The 25,153-nt window shown below is 37.8% G+C and overlaps 1 protein-coding gene across 1 annotated transcript in view; it reads left to right on the top strand.

Moving 5' to 3' along the window:
- nt5e (5'-nucleotidase, ecto (CD73)) overlaps window positions 1–25,153 on the top strand; it is a 107,740-nt gene that overhangs the window by 38,867 nt on the left and 43,720 nt on the right. Inside the window, exons 2-3 of the mRNA XM_028797483.2 lie at window positions 19,747–19,969; window positions 20,742–20,930. Coding sequence (XP_028653316.1) covers window positions 19,747–19,969; window positions 20,742–20,930 — 412 coding nt within the window. The remainder of the gene's footprint in view (window positions 1–19,746; window positions 19,970–20,741; window positions 20,931–25,153) is intronic.

The following is a 25,153-nucleotide window of genomic DNA, read 5'->3' as shown; positions in this document are numbered from 1 at the left end:
TAAAAATGATTGGCCTCTGTGCGTGGCTACAGACACATCATCCTTAATGATTCTGGCTTGGATCATCTCATAGAGTTTGGGAAAGTGGGCATAGATGGTGTTGCCTGTGACTCCAAGTGTGGTGCAAGGTACAGCCACTGGCACTGAAAGAGGCAGATGAGATCATGTGAAGCCATGTGGAAGGAGCCCTCTATGTGTCCATATCTTTCTAAAGTGCATCTACATTTCCTTACAATGAACAAATGTCCAGGAAGGTATCTACTTTGTTAACTTGGGTATTACTATATTGCAGTGGTCAACTATGTTTACTAAAGATGAATGAACTACATTTTCTATTGTATATCATTCATGTGAAGAAAGCACCTTCATGTTGCAATATTTCTAAAGTGATAAAAGCTGGTTTTAGAGTTAAAATAATACCTAAATTGCTTGTAGATTGGGAAGTTTGTATTCAGACACTTAAAGATTTTGCTAATAAATAAAAATGAATATCATGGTTACAAATTATGCCAAATAATGAAAACAAGTAGAGAAAATTGATTTGATTGCACCACTGAATTCTGCAGGCAGAAGTAAGAACAGAATCCCATCAAGCTTGAGGGTCTACCTGAGTTTTCGTTTTTGTGTAATTCAATGCTTTGATCAATTATATAAATGCTTGCATGTAAGAATATAAATATTGTAGTGTTTCTTGCGTTAGAAAAGATTACATACAATTATCAACATGAGTCTAAATGTTGTTAGAGTGACAGAAGACAGAAATCTCTAATAAAATCTGAAGTATTCGTCTTTATAACATGTGTGGCTACTGTTCCTCCTCTCATTCAAGTGTTAGCCAAATCCTTTCACCAAGTCCACATTCAATGGCCTCATGACTGGAAGAGGCTTTTAAACTCAACCAGGAACTACTTCGAGGACAAGCCCATCTGTCACAGGGTCAGTTATGGAGCTTCTGGACGTGCCATGCTAAAACTGCCCCTTAGGTCTCAAGTGCTATTGCAATCCCATTAAAGAAACAGACAAAATCTAAAGTACCTATCTGACCATAAGGTGAGTAGGGATCCACATTTTAGTTAACAGGTCTCCCTGCTGTCACCTAACTACTTGGAGGGATCCTGACCTAATTTTTTTCATCTGCCACTGTCCACATTTATGTCACAGGAATAGTTAACTCCTGGGTACCATTCATTATTTCAAGTATAACACCCCTACTATCACCACCAGTGACTTACCTCCTCAGGCCATCTTATAGCACAGATCCTGTCTTGTGCTACCAGAGTTCCCTTGCAATCGCAGTTCCTAATGGGCCCTCCATCACAATAACAAACAATAACACTTTATATTTTAGTGCTTCTTATAGGACAGCATGTCTGAACATAAAAGACTTTAAATATAAGGTGTGAAATTAATATAATCAGTGTTTGTTTTCTTTTGTTATTTAAATTACAGTTATGCCAAATTCCCACATGATGATAATGTTCTGAATGTTCTGTAATGTAAACAGTCCTCAGCCATTTATCTGCCAGATCAAGTGTTGCAGGATATCTGACCACTGTTCAGAATGATTCATGCGGAAAAATAAACCTGGCAGGTTAAAGCAATGGCTGTAAATCTGTGTAGATAGGAATATAAGGATTAATCTTGCCTGCCTCTTTCCAGTATCAAAAACTAAACCAGACTAATACAGTTTTTTGTTTCATAAGAGTGCTGAATATGTGTTTATTGAATAATATACCATATTTATACTTTATCGAAATTGCCTGAAAAAAACAGACATACTTTGGATCTAGAAGCTTTAAACATCATAATATTAAAACTTGTCCATATTTCTGAGGCAGCAGCTAGAACCGTGTAAGAGATGCCCCAACAAAATTATTTGGAATGTAGTCCAGTGTTCTTGCAAGTCCCTGAAAACATTGACTGATCAGAGCTCCCCAAATTGCCTGTCCAGTGCAGCAGGGCCTTATCCTGTGGTCTTTAGCTTTACCTGGGGACCATTAGGAGTTCTGCTCATGCTTTGCTAGTAAAACTTTGGTATTTAGGAGAATTTCTGAGAAACCACTTCTACTTCCCTGGTGGTCCATGTTTGCCCACACTAGCATGTGTGGAGGCTTGCAAACTGCTCTTGTTTGTGCTTCCTCTCTCAGTAAGGCTGCTACTGGACCCTTTTGCAGCCTTGTGCTAAACTAGTTTTTAACTTGTCACTCTGAAAATTTCTTTTAAATCCTGTTTTTGAGATTGTTTTTTCAATACAGTACAACAGGGTGTCAGCATATTCTAATGATATTGCCACAAGACAGGCATGAACCTTGTGCAAGATGCCAGTTAATTGCAGATCACTCTGTTGCATATTGTAACAAGGTAGAGTCACACTTAAAACTAACATATATATCTTTAAGATGAGGGAAAATAAGAATGTTCAGAGTAACTCCACAAAAATGGGAAAATGCACAAATTCCACAAACAGTCAATGAGCCAGGAATCAAGTATGTGCCACTGGAACCTTAATCCGGCAGCAGTAAACAATGTCAATGTAATATTTTTAAATAAATAAGTCATACTGTGATGTCTCTTCGAACACATGGCATGTTGTGGTTGAACTGAGGCATGTAATAACTTAAGCAAATCCCATCTCCACCCTTCAATTAGATGTGGCTACAGAGAAACAAGACTTTATACTTTGAAGGCACATTATTTAAAATAAGGCAGACTTTCAACTCCTGCTTGCAGACAGGACATACTTCTGCAAGTAGAGTGTTTGATGGGTTATAGTGTATTTACAGTGCTAGAACAACACACCAGAATGAAGTAAAAAGTGGAAATATCAGGCACAAAGACAGATGAAAGATGTATGATATTAAAGCAGAACTAAGTTATGGCAGGAAGAACATATTTTGACTAAAACAGCCCTAATGGTTTGCATAGCCTTACTAAATTATACTGTTTTTATTGATTAATCCAATTACCTCTCAGTTATATTTTTGTAAATTTTATTTTTCATGTACCTCAGTTTTTATTTTGTATTTTATTGTGATACAAAGGTCTCTACTATAAAAATATAAAATATCTGTCATGAAAATTGATGCAGTGATAACTCCATAAAGTCTTTGTCTGATCCTCCCACTCTTTCTCAACTAGTCTTTCTGTGAACTTGCTTTCTTCCTTACCAGAAGGCCCCAGCCATTATTTTTGATCCTTCTGGCAGAGAGGGTGTCCACTTTATACTGAATGTCATTTTCAGGGAAAGAGTGAGGTATTGTAGGATAACAGATAATGTTATAGCACTCTAACATTCTTTTTAAAGATTAATGGCATAAATGATTGATCATTCTCTTCCATATACTGTATTGTAAATGGGAACCCATAATAAAGGAAAATGTTCTGTACATTCATTTAAAACAAGAAGTAGCATAGGTAAGTTGTTGAAAAGGTGCAGGGTTCCTTTACAGCTGTACTTTCTCAAGGTTGTGTGCCCCATAGCTGCCAATAAACACTGGGTTTGTGTGAAGGCTCCCCATCATTTTTTAAACAGTAATTAAAGACATCCATACACTTCAAAACACCGCCATTGCCGGTCCCAAGCCCGGATGAAAAAGGAGGAGGGTTGGGCGTTGGGCTAGCAACTCCACCCCATAAAACTCTAACCGTTATAGAAACACCAAAAAGAGAAACAGAGACTAACTTCCTGGGAAATGAAGGATCTCCAACCACTCGGAGACACATGACGCTAGAGGGTGAAAGCCGGAAGGAACCAATCAAGCCGACCAACCTTCTTTCGACCAGGAGAACCCTTATCGGCACATGGAATGTCAGGACCATGTACGAGACAGGAAAGACGGCACAGGTAGCTGCCGAGATGAAAAAGAACAACCTGATCATGTTGGGCATCAGTGAAACCAGATGGACACAAGTCGGACAGAGAAAACTGAAGACAGGAGAACTGTTGCTGTACTCTGGGCATGAAGAGAGTAATGCAACCCATATGCAGGGAGTAGGCCTCATGTTGTCCAAACAAGCACAGAAGGCATTGATTGGATGGGAGGCACACGGCCCCAGAATCGTCACAGCATCCTTCAGAACCAAACACAAGAAGATAAAACTCAACGTCATCCAGAGTTACGCTCCAACTAATGACTCTGATGAAAAAGAAAAGGACCAATTCTAAAACATACTGCAGAAAATCGTAGAGACTTGTCTTTCGAGACATTGTCATCCTTATGGGAGACTTCAACGCCAAGATCAGACCCGGCAATACAGGATATGAACAAGTCATGGGGATCCACGGGCTGGGAGTGATGAACGATAATAGAGAGAGATTTGCGGAACTGTGTGCGCTCAATAACCTGGTGATCGGAGGCAACATCTTCCCTCACAAGAGAATCCACAAAAGCACCTGGGTATCACCAGATAACTTGACAGAGAACCAGATTGATCACATCTGCATTAGCAAGAAGTTTAGAAGATCCCTTCAGGACGTTAGAGTTAGAAGAGGAGCAGATGTGGCTTCTGACCACCAACTAGTAGTAGCCAGCATGCAGCTGAAGTTGAAGAAGAACTGAAAGGAAACAACACAGTGTAGAGTGAAGTACGATGTCAGCAGTCTAAAAATCTCCAGCGTCAGGGAAAAGTTTTGACTTCAGTTGAAGAACAAGTTTGAGGTGCTACAAGAACGGCACCAGGAAGAGGAAGGAAGTAGGGTGCAGATCAGCTGGCAGGCAGTAAAAGAGACACTGAGAACAGCCTTTCAAGAAGTGGTCGGAACAAAGAAACAACATCACAAAGAGTGGATCACAGCTGTGACAATGGGAAGGATAGAAGAGAGGAAACAGAAGAAAGTGGCAGTCAATAACAGCAGGACTAGGGCATCAAAAGCCAAGGCCCAAGAGGAATACGCAGAAGCCCATAGAACAGTGAAGAAGAGCATTAGGAAGGACAAGAAAGACTACATAGACGGACAGGCAGCTGAAGCAGAACAGGCAGTGTACAACAGTAACATGAAACAGTTGTATGACACAACTAAGAAACTATCTGGGAAATACAACAGGCCAGAGCGACCTGTCAAAGACAAGGAGGGAAAGGCCATCACAGGACTAGAACAGCAGATGAATAGATGGTCTGAACATTTTGAGGAACTTCTGAACAGACCAGTACCACCAAACCCTCCAGACATCAACCCAGCCAACGAAGATCTCCCCATTAACTGCGGTAAGCCGACCAGAGAAGATATCAGGAAGGCTATCACCCTGATGAAGAACGGGAAGGCAGCTGGACCTGACGACATACCAGCAGAAGCCCTAAAAGCAGATCAGGAAGCATCGGTGGAGATGCTGTACCCCGTTTTCGAGAAGATCTGGGAGGAGGAAGAGATACCGACTGACTGGCATCATACTCCTGTCAGTGCCAGGCAAGGTCTTCAACCGGATCCTCCTAGAGCGGATGAAGGATGTCGTCGATCCACAATTACGAGATGAGCAAGCAGGTTTCAGGCAGAATCGATCATGCACAGACCAGATTGCAACGCTACGTATCATAGTCGAGCAGTCCTTGGAGTGGAATACACCGTTGTACATCAACGTTGTCGACTATGAGAAGGTGTTTGACAGTGTGGATCGAGGGACCCTGTGGAAGCTCCTCTGGCACTACGGCATCCCAGCTAAGGTGGTCAATTTGATCAAGAGCTCATACGAGGAAATAATCTGCAGAGGGATCCATGGAGGGCAGCTCACCAACAGCTTCCAAGTGAAGACGGGAGTCCGACAGTGATGCTTGTTATCCCCGTTCCTCTTCCTCATCGCTATCGACTGGATCATGAAGACATCCACTAGTGAACGCAGGAATGGAATCCAGTGGACCTTATGGAGCCAATTGGAAGACTTAGAGTTTGCCGACGATCTTTCACTTCTTTCCCACAGTCAGCAGCAGATACAAGAAAAGACAAATGTGTTGGCAGTCACATCATAACAGGTTGGAGTCAACATACACACGGAGAAGACAAAGATTATTAAGATCAACTCCAGCAGCAACAACCCAGTCATCTTAAATGGAAGTTCCCTGGAGGAGATACAGTCCTTCACCTACCTGGGCAGAATCATCGACCAGCAGGGTGGAACAGATACAGACGTCAAGGCAAGGATCGGCAAAGCAAGAGCCGCCTTTATCCAGTTCAAGAACATCTGGGCTTCCAGAGAACTGACCTTGACCACCAAGATCCGTCTGTTCAACACAAATGTGAAGTCAGTACTGTTGTACGGGCCGAAACCTGGAGGACAACTAAAAACACCACCCGAAGAATCCAGACTTTCATCAACACCTGTATCAGAAAGATCTTCCACATTCGCTGTCCAGACACCATAAGTAACACTAATCTATGGGAAAGGACCTGCCAACATTCAGTAGAAGCAGAAATCTGGAAGAGAAGATGGGGATGGATAGGGCACACCCTATGCAAACCGCAAACCAGCATCACCAGACAGGCTCTCAGATGGAACCCCCAAGGAAAGTGGAAGAGAGGCCGTCCAAGAAACACCTGGCGACGCGACCTCGAGGCAGACATCACAAGGATGGGCTACACCTGGAGTCAACTAGAAAGAATGGCTCAGGACAGAAACCTCTGGAGATCTACCTTTGGCGACCCATACCCCGGAAGGGGTGAAGGGCATTAGTCAAGTAAGTCATACACTTCAAGATCATGGGGCCCACTGGGGCCTGTGCCTTTATCATATGTAGTAACCAGTCCTTTGTGGTATTCTTCCATTTCACACTTCGCTAGTCTGAGATATTTTAAATTGAAGTGTGCCCCAAGGAAAAGTTTCTGCCTCATGCCAAGTAGTCTCAAGTAGTCATTTGTCTGCTCAATGACCCACGTGATTTGGCATACTATGTAAAACAGAATGATACTTTTCAGCGGCTGATTGATTTTGAGTTTTGTAAGGATGATGTACCCCTTTAATTAAGATGAATGAGCAACATTAAAATTGAGAGTCTTGTTTCTTTAAATTATAGTTGACAGCAACATTGTTTATCTTCTAGTTAATAATTGATTAAATATGTCTTAGTGTTTATAGACAGAGGATGAAAGACATAAGAAAAGATTGCAAAGCTGTCATCAAAGCTTACCTTCTCAATTTCCAGCACCTGGTTAGTCTGAAGTAAATTCTACCAGCCAAAGGGTAGAATCTAGTTCTGAATTAGACACCAGTCTGTCACAAGACTCATACTCGCACTGATATTAAGACACTCAGTTATATTAGTCAGTGATACTTGAGATTAAAGTGAAACTTTGGACACAGACTAATACAAGAAGACCATTTTTATAGTGTAACCAATTCAAGCTAATTATTAGAGTGTCTGCTTCTGTATATATATTTATAAGGCAGATGGTAAGTTAATTCTTGTTGAAGGGGTTGTGCTTGTGTATTACCTTAGGGTGTGTGCTTTCAGTTTGGACTATTCCTTTCAATTGTCATTTCCCTTCTATGTAATTTCTGAATCTAACTCATGTTTCTCTCTATGCAGTATGTGTTAAATAGATAAAGTGTGTTTGTCAGCATGTAGATAATATTTTAGTGACATCAAAAAGAGTCATCTTGTCTATTCGTATTAACCGTGAAGCAACCCCTGTGCTCCTTACCCGTCTCTGTAACAATATGATTCTCTGAGCTCACCATTTATCTAATGACAAAAAAGGTAGCTTTTTGCATGAATTCTTTCTCATGTGATGTTCTGAATTTTGACCAAAAATACTTTAAATTGCAGTAAAACTTTGTCCTTTAATATTTTTGGTGATCTGTCACTTTTCAGTGTATTTTATTTGCATTAAGCTCATTGATAAAGTAACACCATTTCCAGTATAAAAGCCACTTATCATTTCATAAGGCAATAACTTTGAAAGTTATATTATAGCTTGGGAAATAATTTAATTCTAAATACACTGTAACCGTAGTGATTCTGTTGCTTGTCATATTAGAACATTAGGACAGTTGTGACGCAAACAGGCTATTAAGCACAACCAGCTAGTCCATCCTATTTAGAGATATGAAGGCCTCTAAATAGTTTCTCTCCACCACACTACTTGGTAATTTATTCCATGTATCTATGATTGTTCATGTGCAGAAAAGATTTCTAACATTTGTGTGAATTTTGTCCTTAACATGTTTTCTTTCATTTCCCCAAATTTGATCATTTATTTTAAAGTAACAGCTTGGATCCTCAATACTGTGATACTTTTAAACACGTCACTCATATTACCTCTTAATCTCGGAATGCTTAAACTGAAAAGGTTTTGCTCTTTCAGTCTTTCCTTATAACTCATACCTCTTCATCTTAGAATCAGTCCAGTTGCCCTCCTCTGGATTCTCCTTGTCTTCTTTTAGTTTGGAGACCAAAACTGTATGTAGTACTTAAGTGCCTCACTTTTGTGTTATAAAGCTTATTCAGAACCTCCTTGGACTTGTACTCTGCACACTATGTTAGAATTCTTAATGTCTTCTGAACACTGTCTGGATGAAGATAGTGATGAGTCCACTCTGACTCCTAGATCCTCATATGGTGATTTTCCACAATAATGTAAGGATTTTTATTTTTATAAATTTCACATTACAAGTGATTACTTCTTTTAATTTGCTGCAGTATTTATACCTATTTAAATTATTTATGAAAGGATTCAGGCGGAACGGTGGCGCAGTGGGTAGCGCTGCTGCCTCGCAGTTGGGAGATCTGGGGACCTGGGTTCGATTCCCGGGTCCTCCCTGCGTGGAGTTTGCATGTTCTCCCCGTGTCTGTGTGGGTTTCCTCCGGGCGCTCCGGTTTCCTCCCACATTCCAAAGACATGCAGGTTAGGTGGATTGGCGATTCTAAATTGGCCCGTGGGTGTGTTTGTGTGTGTCCTGTGGTGGGTTGGCACCCTGCCTAGGATTGTTTCCTGCCTTGTGCCCTGTGTTGGCTGGGATTGGCTCCAGCAGACCCCCGTGACCCTGTGTTCGGATTCAGCGGGTTGGGAAATGGATGGATGGATGGATGAAAGGATTCAAAGAGGAGAAATTTGTCCCAAAATTTTTTTAGTGTTCATGGCCTCTGTGCTGCGGTGGGTTGGCACCCTGCCCAGGATTGTTTCCTGCCTTGTGCCCTGTGTTGGCTGGGATTGGCTCCAGTAGACCCCCGTGACCCTGTGTTCGGATTCAGCGGGTTAGAAAATGGAAGGATGGATGAATGGCCTCTCTGATTACTATTTTATGTGCATTAATGCCCTGATGGGTTGGTCACAGCCATGTTGTGTGTGTTTGCTGTGGTTTCTTTGTCTTTTGCAGCACTTAAAAAAGTGAGTGGTTATAATGGAAATGGAAATACCATAAATACTTTTTTCTGATTTCTACTATAAATGATGAGGCTGATATGCAAAAAATTACAAATGCAGGGGTATAGTCTTAGTTTTCAAAGTGACATTTTTATCTAAGTTTAACTGCAAAAAAAGTCTTTTCATTAGGATTTTGCAATAGGCTGTGCAGATAGCAAGGCTGAAAGAGATGCCAGATCTTAAGCTAGTTAATGGAGATCCCTTTTAATTAAATAGTAGAACAAGCTACGTTTAAAATCAAAGTCCTGGGTTTGTGCCTAAGTTCTGCCGTCTCAGGGGAGATGAAATGAGAAAGATTATGGGCATTGCCCTGAGTGATTCATCACTGGTGACTGATCTCCACTATTAAATAAATGACATACTTGAATGTGACATAGTATTATTTCTATTAGGGTCTGAAGAATATTCTGTTGTTCCAGGCAGGTTGTTATATTTCTGGTCAGTTGACCCATAGCTGTATCAGGGTGAGGAGTGTGGTCCAGGCATCTAGCTGGCTTATCACGAGTGATGATGTTTTGAAGAACTTCCCTACATATTATAGCATAATGCACATGTATTAACATGTTGGAAAAGCTACATTTTGTTGGCCTTTGAAGGGATTCACAACATTCATTATCTTGTGGATATTCTGTTGAGTGGTCTTGGTGCCCTCATTGAAAACCAAGTAGGATCTGCTTTCATGTGCTGTGCCTTCTTAAAACATGGCACTAAGCATTTGTGACATATGCCTTTTGGGAATGATCTGTGCAAGAGCCCTTTCATCAAACCTTCTATACACCTAAAGACTTGTCTGTTCTGAGCAGAAGTGAGACTCATCACCGATGATAAATCAAGCCCACCACCCAAACCAGCATAATCTTCATTGATATAAGATAAGACTGCTGAGGGGGATACACAGTTTTGAGGATTATGAGAGTATGTTAATATCATAGGTATATATATATGTTATGCAGATGAAGACATAATAACTATCTTGTCAAACATAATGTCCGTACAAAACAGGTTGCAGTTGACAGTCATCATCCTCCAGGAAGGTCCTGACCTAAGTTTTCAAAAGCTTGTCCCTTTAGTTGCCCATTAATGGCTATGTACTAATTTGCCATGCAATATTTCAAATAAATAAGTTACCCTCAGACTTGCCCATACTCCAGCCTCTCCCAAAATTATGTTAAAACTATCTTCTATTCAAATTCTTCTATTCAATTCTATTTGACCAGTTGTATAGCTATGCAAAGGCTTTATAATTACCACATTCAGTGGAATTTATTGTAGATAACACATTCATGGTGTGGCAATTTCCATTTTCACAAGTGTACTTTACGTCATCTTGCTGTAGTTAGGAGTTTCACATGTTATGTAAGAAATTAGTTTTCTACCTTACAGGACTATGCAGGAAGTGTTTGAAAACATTTTGGCCATTATAATTGTGCTGCTATGAATAACAACTAGTTAGTATTCTGGCAGCTGTATTCTGCACTAGTTGCTACTGATTGATGTCTTATTTGGGTAGTTCTGAGGGGAGTGCATTGCAGTAATCTAGCCAACTAAAAACAAACGCGTGAACTAACTTTTCAGATGCTTGCAAAGTTATAAGGAATCTAACTTTTTCCATATTTCTTAAGTGAAAAAATGCTGTCCTGGTAATCTGATTAATATGTGATTTAAAATTTAGGTCAGAGTCAATAATTACCCCTAAATTCTTTATCTCCATCTTGACTTTTGCCTAATGGATCAAGTTTAATTTTAAAACACTCTCTATATCTATTTTTTCCAATAACTAAGATTTCTGTTTTCTCCTTATTTAGTTTGAGAAAATTACTACTTATCCATTCAGAAGCACAAGTGAGACATTGGGTCAGTGAACCAAGAGAGTTGGGGTTATCAGGCGCTATTGATCAATACATTTGTGTGTTGTCAGCATAGCTGTGGAAGCTCATGTTATGCCTTGAGATAATCTGACCTAATGGAAGCATGTAGATCGAAAAGAGCAGTGAACCCAGGATAGATCCTTGTGGATCTATAGAATATAGAATATCATGTGTCTTCGAAGTATGATTACCACAACTAACAAAGAATATTCTACCTGTTAAGTAAGACTCCAACCAATTTAAGACATTGACAGAGAGGCCCACCCACTGAGGTGATTTATAAGAATATTGTGATCAATGGTATCAAATGCTGCACTCAGATCTAAGAGGATGAGAAAAGAAAAATGGTCTCTGTCCGCATTAACCCACAAGTCACTTACTATTTTAAGCAGCACAGTTTCTTTACTGTGATTTGTTTTAAAACCTGACTGAAACTTGTCAAGAATGGCATGTTTAGTCAAGTGATCATTTAGCTGCATAATGACTCGTTTCTAGAATTTTACTTAAAAAAGGCAGGTTAGAAATAAGACTAACATTGTCAAAACCAGAAGAGTCAAGATTATTTTTCTTGAGCAGGAGTTTAACAACAGCAGTCTTAAGACAGTATGGGAAGACCCCGTATCTAATGATGAGTTTACTATGTCAAGTGCACTATCAACTAGCACATTGGATACTTCTTTGAAAAGGCTTGTTGGTATTGGGTGAAGGTCTCAGGTGGAGGGTTTTAGTTGGGAAATTATTCTACATAGATCAGGTAAATCTATTCTGGTGAATAGATTTAATTTGCTTAAAAAGGAATACCAGGATTTAATAGGATCAGCTTTGGGAGGATGTACTATGTTATTTCTAATATCATTAATTTGTGTTTAAAAAAATATAGCAAAAGCCTCACTGGTAATTTTTTGGAGGTATTCCATTGAGTGACCTGTGACAATCAGTAGTAGAGAATAAAACTCTTAGATTGCCAGCATTATTATTTATAGTTTTAGAGAAGTAGCACCATCTCTCAAGATGAACTATGTTGTTATATTCCATTATTTTAGCCTTCATATAATAAATATGAAGAAAACAATGAAACGCTATGTCTCATCTCTTTCTACAGTATTTATCAAACACACCAGACTTCAATGAATAATGCATAAATTGTGTAGAAAATCATATATTGCTATTCTAGCATTTGGAGCAATGGAGTAGAAGGCAATGGAAACTTGTGTCCATTTGTAAATCTTTAAGAAGAGGAAGACAAATGGAACAAAACGTGGCCATTCTTTCTTAAAACCATTCCCTTTTTCATTAAAACTTTTAGACGGAGCAAGGTCTTCTCAGGACAAAAGTCAGAAATTATGTTGTGTAACAACACACTATTTGTTGTGATTGGATTTCCAGTTTAACTCCAGTATATGGATAATGGGTTTCTGCCATTTGCTATTTTAAATTGTCCTGGTCTGAGAAGTCTAAATGTAGCCTACCACTATCCAGTCATTCCACAGAGCTTAAAACTAGCAAAAAGTCTGATGAACTAAGAAGCGTTTGTTTAGTTTCTAGGAGGGTTCTGACACTTGTGACTGCAGAAACTGGGGCATTATCTCTCATCCCATAACACCCTGAGCAATGTTTTGTTTCCATCAAACATGTTAATCCATTTTGGAGTTTTGGAAATTGAAGTTAAACCCATCAGCATCAGGAAAAAGACAGAAACAATCGGGTACCAGTCCATCATAAGGCATACATAGTGAGGCTATTTTGGAGTTAGCCTACCATATACAGCTTTACGTTATGGCAGAAAAACCCGTGCAAATAGGGGAATAAAGTGTGACATCTACACATAGTCTTTGCAAGCTTTCTAAAGTGTGTTTATCTATTGATGTTATTTCCTGATTATTCTTTTCAGGTTTGTGGGGGCTGGTGCCCATTGCAGTGATTACTGCCAGTTGGTTGCCTTACTGATTAATGTTTTGTGTGCTGTCCTTAATTATTAATAAGAAGCATCTTAATGAAGTTGCTCATAATTCTAATGGCATATAAAGCCAGTGGTGCCTTGTGACAATTAAGAAAGGGTACAAGCAACTTTGCCTCATAAGAAGAAAAACTAATGGCATAACCATGTGAGATTAATTTTGACGCTCTCAGATAAGATCATCCACCAGACTGCTCTGAATAGGCAGTTGAACATACATTTTGCCAGCATTGGGTTTTTCTTTAAAAAAAAAAAGGTGCAACTGACAATTTTTAACACTTTTAGTGTGGAGGAAGCTCTAATTTAACCACTGAATATTTTTGTACTGCGGTGGGTTGGCACCCTGCCCTGGATTGTTTCCTGCCTTGTGCCCTGTGTTGGCTGGGATTGGCTCCAGCAGACCCCCGTGACCCTGTGTTCGGATTCAGCGGGTTGGGAAATGGATGGATGGATGGATATTTTTGTACTTACTAGATACTGTATGGAACAAACTACAGCAGTGTCTATTGTTCTAATTGATGATTTTTATAGTTGTTTGAGGGGTTTTTCCTTCTTTTGTTCTGCAGGATAGTAATTTCTGACAACTGTATGCTAAATACTGGAACTAATCTCAAGTAGGTTGGAAGGAGACCTAAATTCTAAAGAGTTTTGATAAAATTGGTCCACCACAATTCTTTCAGTTAAATAGTAAATAACATACTCCAGGACTTGATTGGAAATTAACAGGAAGCATATTTTAAGTTGGATGCCAGAAAGTACAGAGTCGTGTACCTTTAAAAAGTATCTGAGTGAGATGCTGGGATAACTTAGCATTTAGCTAATCAAACAAGCTTAATAAACTAAATAGCCTCTTTGTCAAACTAATTGTTTTTATATTTTTGTAATGTTCCCCTGTATGCTTCCCTTTGTTATGGGAAAAGGATTCCAAGATGTGTTAATTGTTTCCAATAGCTGCTTACATTTTGTCTTAGGTTCACTACACTTGTTGCGAAAAATTAAATCTTGAAGCATGTGCAGACATCACAGTTGAGTATTAAAAAATCAAACAAACTTGCAAAGTAGTGAAATGTATAAGGCTTCTTGATACATGTCGAAAGGTCAACAGAGTCTCATTTGGGTGTGTCCCTCTGGCACAGATTCCACATAAACACTGGAAGTTCACTCTGAAATTTCATGGTTGGTTCCAGTAACCTTACATAAAAATTCTAAAAGAAACATGGTTCCACCCATTTACTGATGTTAGGCGGTAAAGCAACACAAGATAACCTTTTTATTTATTTTTAGTAACTGAGACTGGACTTATCAAATACACAATTTTGTAAACAACCTGTCCCAACCTATGGTTCGTCTACCACCTTTGGCCTAGTGTTCCCACAACCCTTAATTGGATAAACAGTTTAGAAAATGGAAAGGATTACTGCACCCATTTTTTCACTTATTAATATACAAGTGACAGTTGGTGGTTACTCTGATTTCATCAGCTACCTGTTGTTCCTGGAGTTAAATTAGTGTTGTCATTCCAGTATAGTCATTTGCAATCATTTATTTGGCTTTAAAGGTAAAGAGTATATGCACAAATCACATTTCATGTCCCTTAGTAATGATCTAAAAATCTCCTTAACTTATAAATTTAAATGAATACCATTTTTTTCTTCCAAGCTTGGAAGATTTAGCATGCATTTTTATGATTGTCAGAGGAAGGGTTGTTTTCTTTTTTTTCCTTTTCATACTTCTTCTATTTCTCTCTATGTAGTCCCTGACTTTGTGATATCAGAGGCTAACTTTAAAACTGATATCATGGGGGCAAATGATTGCCCAGGAACAACAGAAACCAAAAGAAATCAGATCCACCAACATCTAGATAGTTTTTGCTAGATGACAAATATTTGTTGCTAAACTTTGACCAGTGGCAGCATGTTTCCTCTGCTCAGGCTTCTATGTCTGCTATACACCTCCCTTATTTATTACAGTTGCCACAACTTACTGAGACAATGGTTTGTGCTTCTGAACAGTGGAAAAAACTTGTAAGTGTGGGAAACTGTACTAGAATTGATACAAATGCCTGACATTAGTTTCCTCATCCAGTCACACTCATTTAAATCAGGAAAGTTGGATTACTGCTTCCTGTGACTCTTGCCAAAGTTCCAAAAACTCTGTCCTTTGTCTTTCCTTGCAAAATACCTAGTCTCAAAATGCTTTTTGCAATATTCAAGATGCTGGTATAGCTCCTGGCCGTGATAACATGTTATCATGTTTGATACTGTATATACAAAACTCAGCTATTCATTACAAGCAGACTAAGTACTTTAGACTTCAAACATATGTCCCTGTAGTTCTGCTTATAATATGAACATTGTTCAAGTTTCTTATGTTAACCTTTGGAATTGCTGGTTTAAAATAAATATTTTAATTGCTACAACCAAAGCCATTCTTCTTCACAGTAAGCATATTACACAGCCTTTGGAGTTTTTTTTCTACGTTTTTTAAAACTGGTCAAAGTCCACAAAAACATAGCTGTAAACAGGGCTGTATTTATTTTGGATGAAAAGCAATATCCAATATCGAGTGAAATCCTAAACTCTTATAGGATTTGGTTCCTTCATATGTACAATATATACAAAGTACACGTTGTTTTACATCAACTTATGCACGGGACTGCTGTTTTAACATTAGAATAAAGCACCATACCAGAGCTAGAATTTCCTACAATGAAAATGTTTAGTAAAACTTTATATTTTATAAACATTTTAAGTGAGAAGAAAAAACGCAAAATAAAAGTAAGTGAATATACAGTGTATAATAGTCTTTTAAATTAATAAGTTGAATAAACAGAAAAATAACCTAATTCAAGCAAGTTGTAGGTGGTTAATACTGCTGCCATGGGCTTAAATCCAAGCCTGGACATCAACTGTGTGAAGTCTGCGCGTTCTTCTTGTGTCTTCTTAGACTTTTGATTCTCTTACAAATTCAAATTGTGTAGATTATGTAAGCTGGTGATTGCTGCTGAGTGTGTGAGTGTTGTTTTTTTTTTTGTGAGTGTAATGAATTGACAACCCACCTAAAGCTAAACTAAATCATGCAGGCTCAGGAAATGGATGTGTTGGTGCATGCTAGCTTACTTGACCATATTTGAGTCTGGGATCATCCTGCCATCATGTCATAGGCTTCTTCTTGCTTTGCATCCTTCACTTCAAGAATATTCTTTGATTCGTTGTGATCCTATACATGTCAAATCAGCAAATGACTCCATGCAACTACAAAGGAACAGTACCAAACTGAAAACAGTAAAAATTTTGTAGCTGATATAAAACAAATAGCATATTGTTTGTTTATTATTATAATGGCTGCTAAATGATTTTTGAGTTTAGAAGCTGACATCTAAATTAAAAAGCATTACTGTAGATCTTCAGTTTCGGTTTCAGTGGGAAGTACAAAGAAGCACCTGATCAACTTAAATACCATTTGAAAAAGCAAAATAAGATTTTTCATTTTTTAAAATAAGGAAGCTGCTTTTACGGAGTTTCAATTAAATTGTGTCCATGTTGTAACTACATGTGATTCTTCTTCCTCCATTTTTCTGAATATCAGCATAAAAATTTAAAGTGATGAATCAACTAATGTCCACAATAAACCTTTCTGTTTCATTCTTTTGCATGAGTAAGGAGTTTTTGGGAGGCATTTGTACTGCTTTTGTAATAGAACAATACTGGATTTCATTTATTTAATAAATTTCCAATTGAAGACTGCTTTGTGAATCAAACCTGTTATGCCCAAAACATTTAGGAATAAAAAACAAATATAGTGATTAGTTGTGCTTTTTAACCAATTTTTCATTTTAAAAGTCTGAATTAGCAGATAATAAGCATGGAGTTGTAGAGTCTTCAGATGGTCACTTAATGCTTTAAAGATTCATAGGATGCCTTCTGACACCAGTAATCCCATCTGGGTTATCTTAACTCCAGTCTTCTGCCTTTTCCTTTGTTTATGGCACTCATGGAATATTTGCCTAGTAGACGTCTTCCTGTGGAATTACATTCTCCTATCAGGCCTGAACTAGGTTTCTCTCTTTGTCTCTCTTTTAATTCCATACTCCTTTCCTGACTCATGTTTGTGGTATTTTTGTCACTGGTAATCCCCTGATAGACAGGAAGGATCTCACCCCATTCACATATCTCCATTTTAAACAAACTATCCAATGCAGGCTTGCAGAAAGACACAATATAGAACCCAGGTCTAGGACAAGATGCCAGTCTAACACAGGATTTATATAAACTCAAGTTACAGCAATTAAATGTGACCAGTCAACCAGGATACACATTTTTACATTTGTGACCAGTGGCAGGTCAATAAAAGTACCCTCAAGAACTCACATATACTCTTGATTGTTGACTGTTGCCAGTCTGCTGCTATAATCTACATGAATGAGGGAGGGTGTAACAGGGTGCTATAGTACAGTTAAAACCAGGGCTGTGGAGTCGGAGTCGGAGACAATTTTGGGTACCTGGAAACAGGGTTGGAGTCAGCAAAAATGTACCGACTCTGACTCCTAATAAATTTATATTGTAATGAAAAAAAAAATACAGCAAGTTCAAATGTCCCATTTCACAAACAATAGTCATAATTAAGTACTTATCTGATGTAAGAATAAAGCCCAGTGCATAGTTGTGTTACTACTAGTGTGAAGTTCAGCTGAGCTATTATACAACCTGACATTCAAATATTGTAATCTGGATTATGGTACATTACAAAAAGTGTTTTCATTTTATTTCAGATATAATGTGTAAACAAGTGTAATGATGTAGGTGTAGGTGTGTGCTATGGCCTGATGTGTGTTCAGGGGTTCTTGTCTAAGGAGTCAGAATTGGAGTTGGAGTCGAAGGATTTATCTACCGACTCCAAAGCCCTGGTTAAAACTACAGTTTGTAATTCAGATGTTGAAATTCTGGTTGTCAAAATTCATGCATATTATTTGTCCAGAGGAGGTAAGTTTCACCATCCTTACTTATGGAGACTCAGCAATGGAAATGATTTACTCTATCACCAACACTTTAATGATGCCTCATTCTGACCCTGCAGTTATAATATGTGGTGATGTGGGGAGAAACAATGACAAATTTCTATTAGTTTCAATTAAGGAAATAACAAACTGGACCTGCTATATTCAAATGTTACAAACTCCTTTAAGGGCAAACTACTGGCTCCATTGGGCAGATCTGTCCACAACCTCATTCATCCTATTCCTAAATAGAACTAACTAACTAAATTATAACAACCTGTTACCATAAGGAGAGTGAGGAAGTGGATACTGGAGGCTGAAATGGCTCTGAATGACCTAATCCAAATGAAAGTCTAGGAATAATGGCAAATGATATGCAAGTCACATGAGGATGATATTGAGGGACTGCATCACAGACTAAATTAATTTTTGTGTTGCTTCCAAACAACAAGCCCTGGATTGCTATGGAGCTAGAAAGTCTCCTGAATGAAAAACAAATGTCATTCAAACCTGGTGACAAAGAGCCTCTGAGGTATATGCAGAAAGTCCTAAAGAAAAAGCTGAGTGAAGCAAAGGAAGCTAACAAAGCCAAAATAGAAAACAAACTCACTCAGAATAACATGAAAGATATCAATATAGTCTGGGCATAATTACTGGACTCAAGTAACCCAGTGCTCAGGTGCTAGAAGGGAATGTGGACAAAGCTAACACCCTGAACCATTTTTAATATTTCCCTCCCACTTCCACCTTCTTGCAATTAACCAGTTTCCCTACACCATCCCCCCTATATCAACAACTCTTTAATACTTTAGCTGGAAAGGCCAGTGACAAGTCCACCTCTAACCATTAGTTTGGGCTATTCGTAAGTGAAGACCAAGTAAGGAGACAACTGAGGAAGGTACACACAGGAAAAACCGTGGGACCAGATTGAGTCGGTCCTTGAGTTCTTAAGGCCTGTGCTGATCAACTTTGTGGTGTCCTCTGTCACCTGTTCAGTCTATTCAGTCTGTCCCTAAGACTTCAGAAAGTGCCACTGCTGTGAAAAACATCCTGCAAAGTAGGCAGGCACTTCTTCACCTAATGACTACAGACCGGTGGCACTTATGTCTCACATCATGAAGACTTTCGAGGGACTGGTCCTGGACTATATGAGTTTTCTTCTGGTAGACCCACTGCGGTTATTTATTCCTCTACCGATTCATTTATGAAAGATCATTACAGTATTTGCAATTTTATTGAGCCAAAACCTATCCATTGTCTTTTGTATTATTAGTTTGACAGTTTGCTTGAGAAATTTTATGACCATGTATTATTTAGACGTTCTTTGTAACTGATAGGGTTAATTTTTGTAATGTTTATTTTAATTTCATAAGGGTCAATACTGATCAAGTATACTAAACACAAAACTGTATCAAGTTCTCACAGTTAGTTTAATCTATGGAAATGCATTGTTGAAGCATGAGATATTATTCCTTGTGGTTTTTTTTTGAACAAATATATTCTTGTATTTCTTTTTAAAACTGCAAATCAAAATACAGTATTGTCTAAAATTCTTTGTCTTTGATTTTCTTAGGCAATTGGAAATCATGAGTTTGACAATGGAATAGAAGGCCTGGTTAGCCCTTTTCTTCAGCAAGTGAAGTTTCCAGTGCTCAGTGCTAATATTATAGCAAATGAAACGATAGCATCAAACATCAGTGGATACTACCTTCCCTACAAAATACTTACTGTTAGCAATGAAAAAGTAGGAATTGTGGGGTACACAACAAAGGAAACCCCAACATTGTCCCAGTCAGGTAAGGGCTTACTATATACAGTAACTGATTTGAAATAAATAATTTTGCCTTAATACATCATTGCTTACTTTTAATTAGTTAGTAAACCTCTGACTACTAAGTCCAAATAATTGTTTTTTTCAGTTTGTGAAGATATTGCAAGAACTGGTTAAATGTTTTACCAGTTTTAAGTCGTACTCATACTAGTACAGGTTACCCTTATCCAAATACTTACAAAGATATACAGAAAACTAAATATCAGAGTAACTTTCTGAGGCTTTCTTTCCACTGACCCCACCCTCTAATTGAAAGACATGCTGTCTTCCATTATGAAAAAATCAAAGAAATATTGAAATGAAGTTGGAATAACTGGTACTGTATGCAGTAGCTAAAACTGCAACGATATTTAGGCACAATAGGAACAATCTAGAACAGGTACTTCCATCAAAATCCTACATCTATCCATCCATTAGTCCATCAAAATCCTGCAGGTTGGAAAATTAATACACTTAGAGTTCATTCCCATGACAAATGACAAACAAATGTACACTTAGTTTAGAATAATGAGATGGTCAGATTGTATTCCCTTTAACTAAACATACTGTGTAGTATATCCTGTATGGTGCTGTCTTGTCTATGTGTTAGTGTTTTGTATTTTTTAGTTTTTTGTTTTTTTTTTCATGCTTACAGCTGTGTTTTATAATAACAGTGATATCTTTCTTTCTTTCTTTCTTTCTTTCTTTCTTTCTTTCTTTCTTTCTTTCTTTCTTTCTTTCTTTCTTTCTTTCCCTAGGACCAAATTTAATTTTTGAAGATGAGATTGAAGCCATACAGAAACAAGTGAATAAATTACAGACTTTGGGAGTGAATAAAATCATTGCCTTGGGACACTCAGGATTTGAGACGGATAAGCTAATTGCTCAAAAAGTGAAGGATGTAGATGTTGTCATTGGAGGACATACAAACACATTTCTTTACACAGGTAATTTCTCTTAGAGTTCTTAAGCATGTAAGTAAAACTGTCATATTTGTATACATACACCTGCCAAATTTTTGAGCAATCTGATTGAAGTTTTATTAGTAAAGCAAAAAAATAATCATTTAAACTTAGTCATGTCAAACTTTGTGATTATTGTTATACTGATATATTTTAAAATGTGAATTGTTATTAGTACTTTAAATATACCGCATAGCCGTAATTAACACTGAGAACAAAAAAATAAGAAACTAGAAGTTTTCTTTTTCTGTTTAAAATTGTCATTATGAAATATTGAAACTTCAAGCAAATGATTTAGGACTTTGGAACATTATAAAAAGTTTGACAAGGACAGGCCAACAAATCTCATCAACCATTTCTTCAAAATAACATTGCCGAGTATTGATGGTCAATAAAATGTTCAGCTCTCTACCACACTTTAGTTCTCTTTGTGAAGTAAAACTTTCTAAAGTTTGTGCAAAACTTACCTTTAACAAGTTTCCAGCTATATCAATGTTTTAGTTGAACTTATTTTAAAGTAATAATCTTGATCTACTGTACTAATTCCCTTCATAGTTTTAAAACTCCAGTCTTATCACCTATTAATCTCTGTTTTCCTAAACTGAAAAAGTTCAACTCCTTTAATCTTTCCACATACTGTAACCATCCATCCATTATCCAACCCGCTGAATCCGAACACAGGGTCACGGGGGTCTGCTGGAGCCAATCCCAGCCAACACAGGGCACAAGGCAGGAACCAATCCTGGGCAGGGTGCCAGCCCACCGCAGACATACTGTAACTCATAGCTCATAAGTCTCAGAGCAGGAATCAGCCTAGTTGCTCTTCTCTAAACTTTCTTTAGCACCGTCATGTGTTTTTTGTAGTCCAGAGGTCAAAAATGCATGTAGTACTTCAGATGAGGTCTTGCTTGTGCATTTTAAAGCTTAGGCATGACCTCCTTTGACTAGTACTGTACACATTGTGCTATATAACTGAACATTCTGTTAGCCTTCTTAATGTTTCTGCACACTGCCCAGATGTAGATAGTAATGAATCTACTGTGACTACTAGCCTCTACTCTACAGGGGTAAGTTCAACTTTCAGACTTCCCATTGTGTATTCAAATTTACATTTTTACATCCTACATGCAGTAACCCTACATTTACTTACAATTAATTTCATTTGCCACTCTAGCCTTTATTCTGTCCAAGTCCCTCTTGTTAATTTTTTTTTGGTTTTTTTTGTTCTTTATTTCGTCTTATACGATTTCTCGTATTAGAAATTTGTTAGTTTTCGCATACCCCTTGGGGTTAGAGCGCAGGGTCAGCCATTGTACAGCACCCCTGGAGCAATTACAGGTTAAGGGTCTTGCTCAAGGGCCCAGCAGAGTAGGATCTCTTTTGGCAGTGATGGGGATTCGAACCGGCAACCTTCAGGATACCAGCGCAGATCCTTAGCCTCAGAGCCACCACTCCGCCCCATCAAGATTATTTATGTACATTAAAAACTTCAGCAGAAACAGCACTGATCGCAGATGGATACCACATTTAACATTATCAAATTCTGAAAAGGTTCTTCATACTATAACCCTTTGCTGACTGTGTTTCAGTCAAATTTGCTCACATCTACACACTATGCCCTGGCATCCCACTTGTTTTAGTTTGTTGCCCAGTGTACTTGTTAACATTTTTCATTAAGTTTAGTGGTGACAGTGAAACTTAATGAATTATTTTCTCTCATCAACATGGGGACTGTGCAGAAAACCTGTTGATTGAATTGGGGGATTTCTTTATAATTCACATGCCTCTTGACAGACAGGTAAGTTGTTAAAATACAGTTGATCACAGTTTTACTGTTTTCAGCAATTTTGCATTTTGTATTAGTGGTGGCACAGTGGTTAGTGCTGCCTCCTCAGAGCTGTAGAGCTATAGGTGTGATGTTCACACTGATGTCTGTGTCGAGTTTGCATTTTCTTCCTGTATCTGCATGGGTTTTTCACTGGGTACTTCCGTTTTCCTTTCATATTCCAAAGATTTGAATTTTAGGATAATCTTAGTCCTGTTTGGATATGTTAGGGAGGCTTCTCTAAGATGTTCTGATGGCCCATCCAGTATTGATTATTACCTTGTGCCCAATGTTGCCAGAATAGCGTATGATCTCCCTATAGCCCTGAACTGAACTATGCTTGGGTGGATGTATAAACAGACTGTTTTATTGCAAATATTTTTGTAGTCCTTAAAAGTATAATTGCTAATATCTAATAATAAAAGTAAATTAATTTGTTAATGTTTATAATGTTTATAAGTATCTGAAGAAATGATTTGCCATGTCATGTTTATCATCTCTTACACTCATTACTTTGAACTAGAATACTGTGATTGCTCAGAGATGGTATTCACTATGAAAGGCAAAAGCAACAGAGCAGAAAGCTTTGACATTTCATAGATTTAGGGCCTCGTTACTTTTCCCGCTGGGGCGACGTCTGCATAGAGATTACACTTTCTCCTTATTACTACATGGATTCCCTCCAGAGACTCAAATTAGTTTGCACACTCCATAGGCACTGCGGAGGGGCTGGCAACCCTGCCTGGGATTTGTTCCTGCCTTGTGCCCTGTGTTGGCTGGGATTGGCTCCAGCAGACCCCCATGACCTTGTAGTTAGGATATAGCAGGTTGGTTAATGACTGACTGACTGACTGACTGACTCCACAGGCATGCTTTCAGGTTTCTTTGGGGAATCAATATTACCTCTAATATTTTGCACAAGTATGCCCATTGTTGAACTTAATTCTCTTCCTGTCTGATTCTTCTTGCCTGTGAAACAGTTTCTAAAAATGTATGCTTTTTTATTCTTCTGTTATTTGAGTAACTGTTATGTACCTATGTTTGTTATCGTCCTTTTACTTACTTCAATGTAATAATTTGGTGTTTAACTTTCCTTTAACTAAAACATTCTAGAGTTTGGCAACTTAACTCTTTGTAACTGCACTATTGAAAGTTTGCTTAAGATCTAGTGTTTTGTGTATAACTTAAGAAACATAGCTATTAGAAACTAGGATAGGCACAGTCGACCATAGATGGACAAACTAACATAATTAGTTGTTATGCCAGCCAGGACAACATCCCTTATACTAAATTGGGAAATTCATTTATTTTCTTGAAGAAACTGAGAAAAAAACTGCAGAAAATAAATTTATACAACAATATTCTCTCTAGGGCACGGTTTTGCAAAGATCAGTTTTAAAGTAACATTCTTTAAAGTTCAAGAAATGAAACTGAGTGAAAACAAGATCTAACTAGATAATGAAATGTAAAGATAAGAAAGGCCCTTATGAAAGGCATTTTTAAAAATGCAATATTCATTTTCATTCTTTTCAATGTATTTTACATAGTGCTCTTCCCAGCCCTGTGCAGATTTACTGCAACAATATAACAATAACTCAATAAATGCAAAAGTACCATGAAACATATTCATTCATGCATATAAGCTTACAGTATCCACAAAAGTTGATATTATTATAATTAAAGGTTTTATATTAACTTGATATTGTGGTTGTAGGTCTTTAATGATGAATTATAGTAAGGTAAATTAAAACTACAAGGTTTCTATACATTAAGCAGCACTAGAAGAGAGTAATGATCATCGTCTAAATGTCGCACTTGTAGCATGATTACAGTATGTGCAGCATAGACAAATACTTGTATTCTTTTTTCTTGTATTGTTTAATGTCAGGGTTTTAAAATTCTTTCTGAAATTGTCAAGGATTGTTGCTTATACAGTATCAGGACTACTTAAGGTCTGTATTCACTCTTTAGAAGAATGGCATTGGTGGAGAATTGTAAGAATGCAGTATAGAGTTCCACCATGGGGAGTAAATGTTAACATTATACAAATTTATTGTCTGTTTTACCTGCATTTTTATCACTCTTTAATTTAATATTGTTTTTGTCAGTATGCTGCTGCTGGAGTATGCGAATTTCCCCTTGGGATTAATAAAGTATCTATCTATCTATCTGTCTATCTATCTGTCTATCTATCTATCTATCTATCTATCTATCTATCTATCTATCTATCTATCTATCTATCTATCTATCTATCTATCTAAGATAATTATTATTTTTGTGCTTTTGTGTGTTCCAGCCTGTTTGCTTTCTGCTTTAGTGTAGTTTATGTACAGCTGAGACGCTGTTAGTCAAGTATATATACACACACACATATAGAGGTTTG

Source organism: Erpetoichthys calabaricus, chromosome 3, assembly GCF_900747795.2.
Source record: "Erpetoichthys calabaricus chromosome 3, fErpCal1.3, whole genome shotgun sequence".
Classification (NCBI taxonomy): Eukaryota; Metazoa; Chordata; class Cladistia; order Polypteriformes; family Polypteridae; genus Erpetoichthys; species Erpetoichthys calabaricus.
Note: the sequence above shows the minus strand (reverse complement) of the source record. Positions and strands in the feature narration are given on the sequence as shown.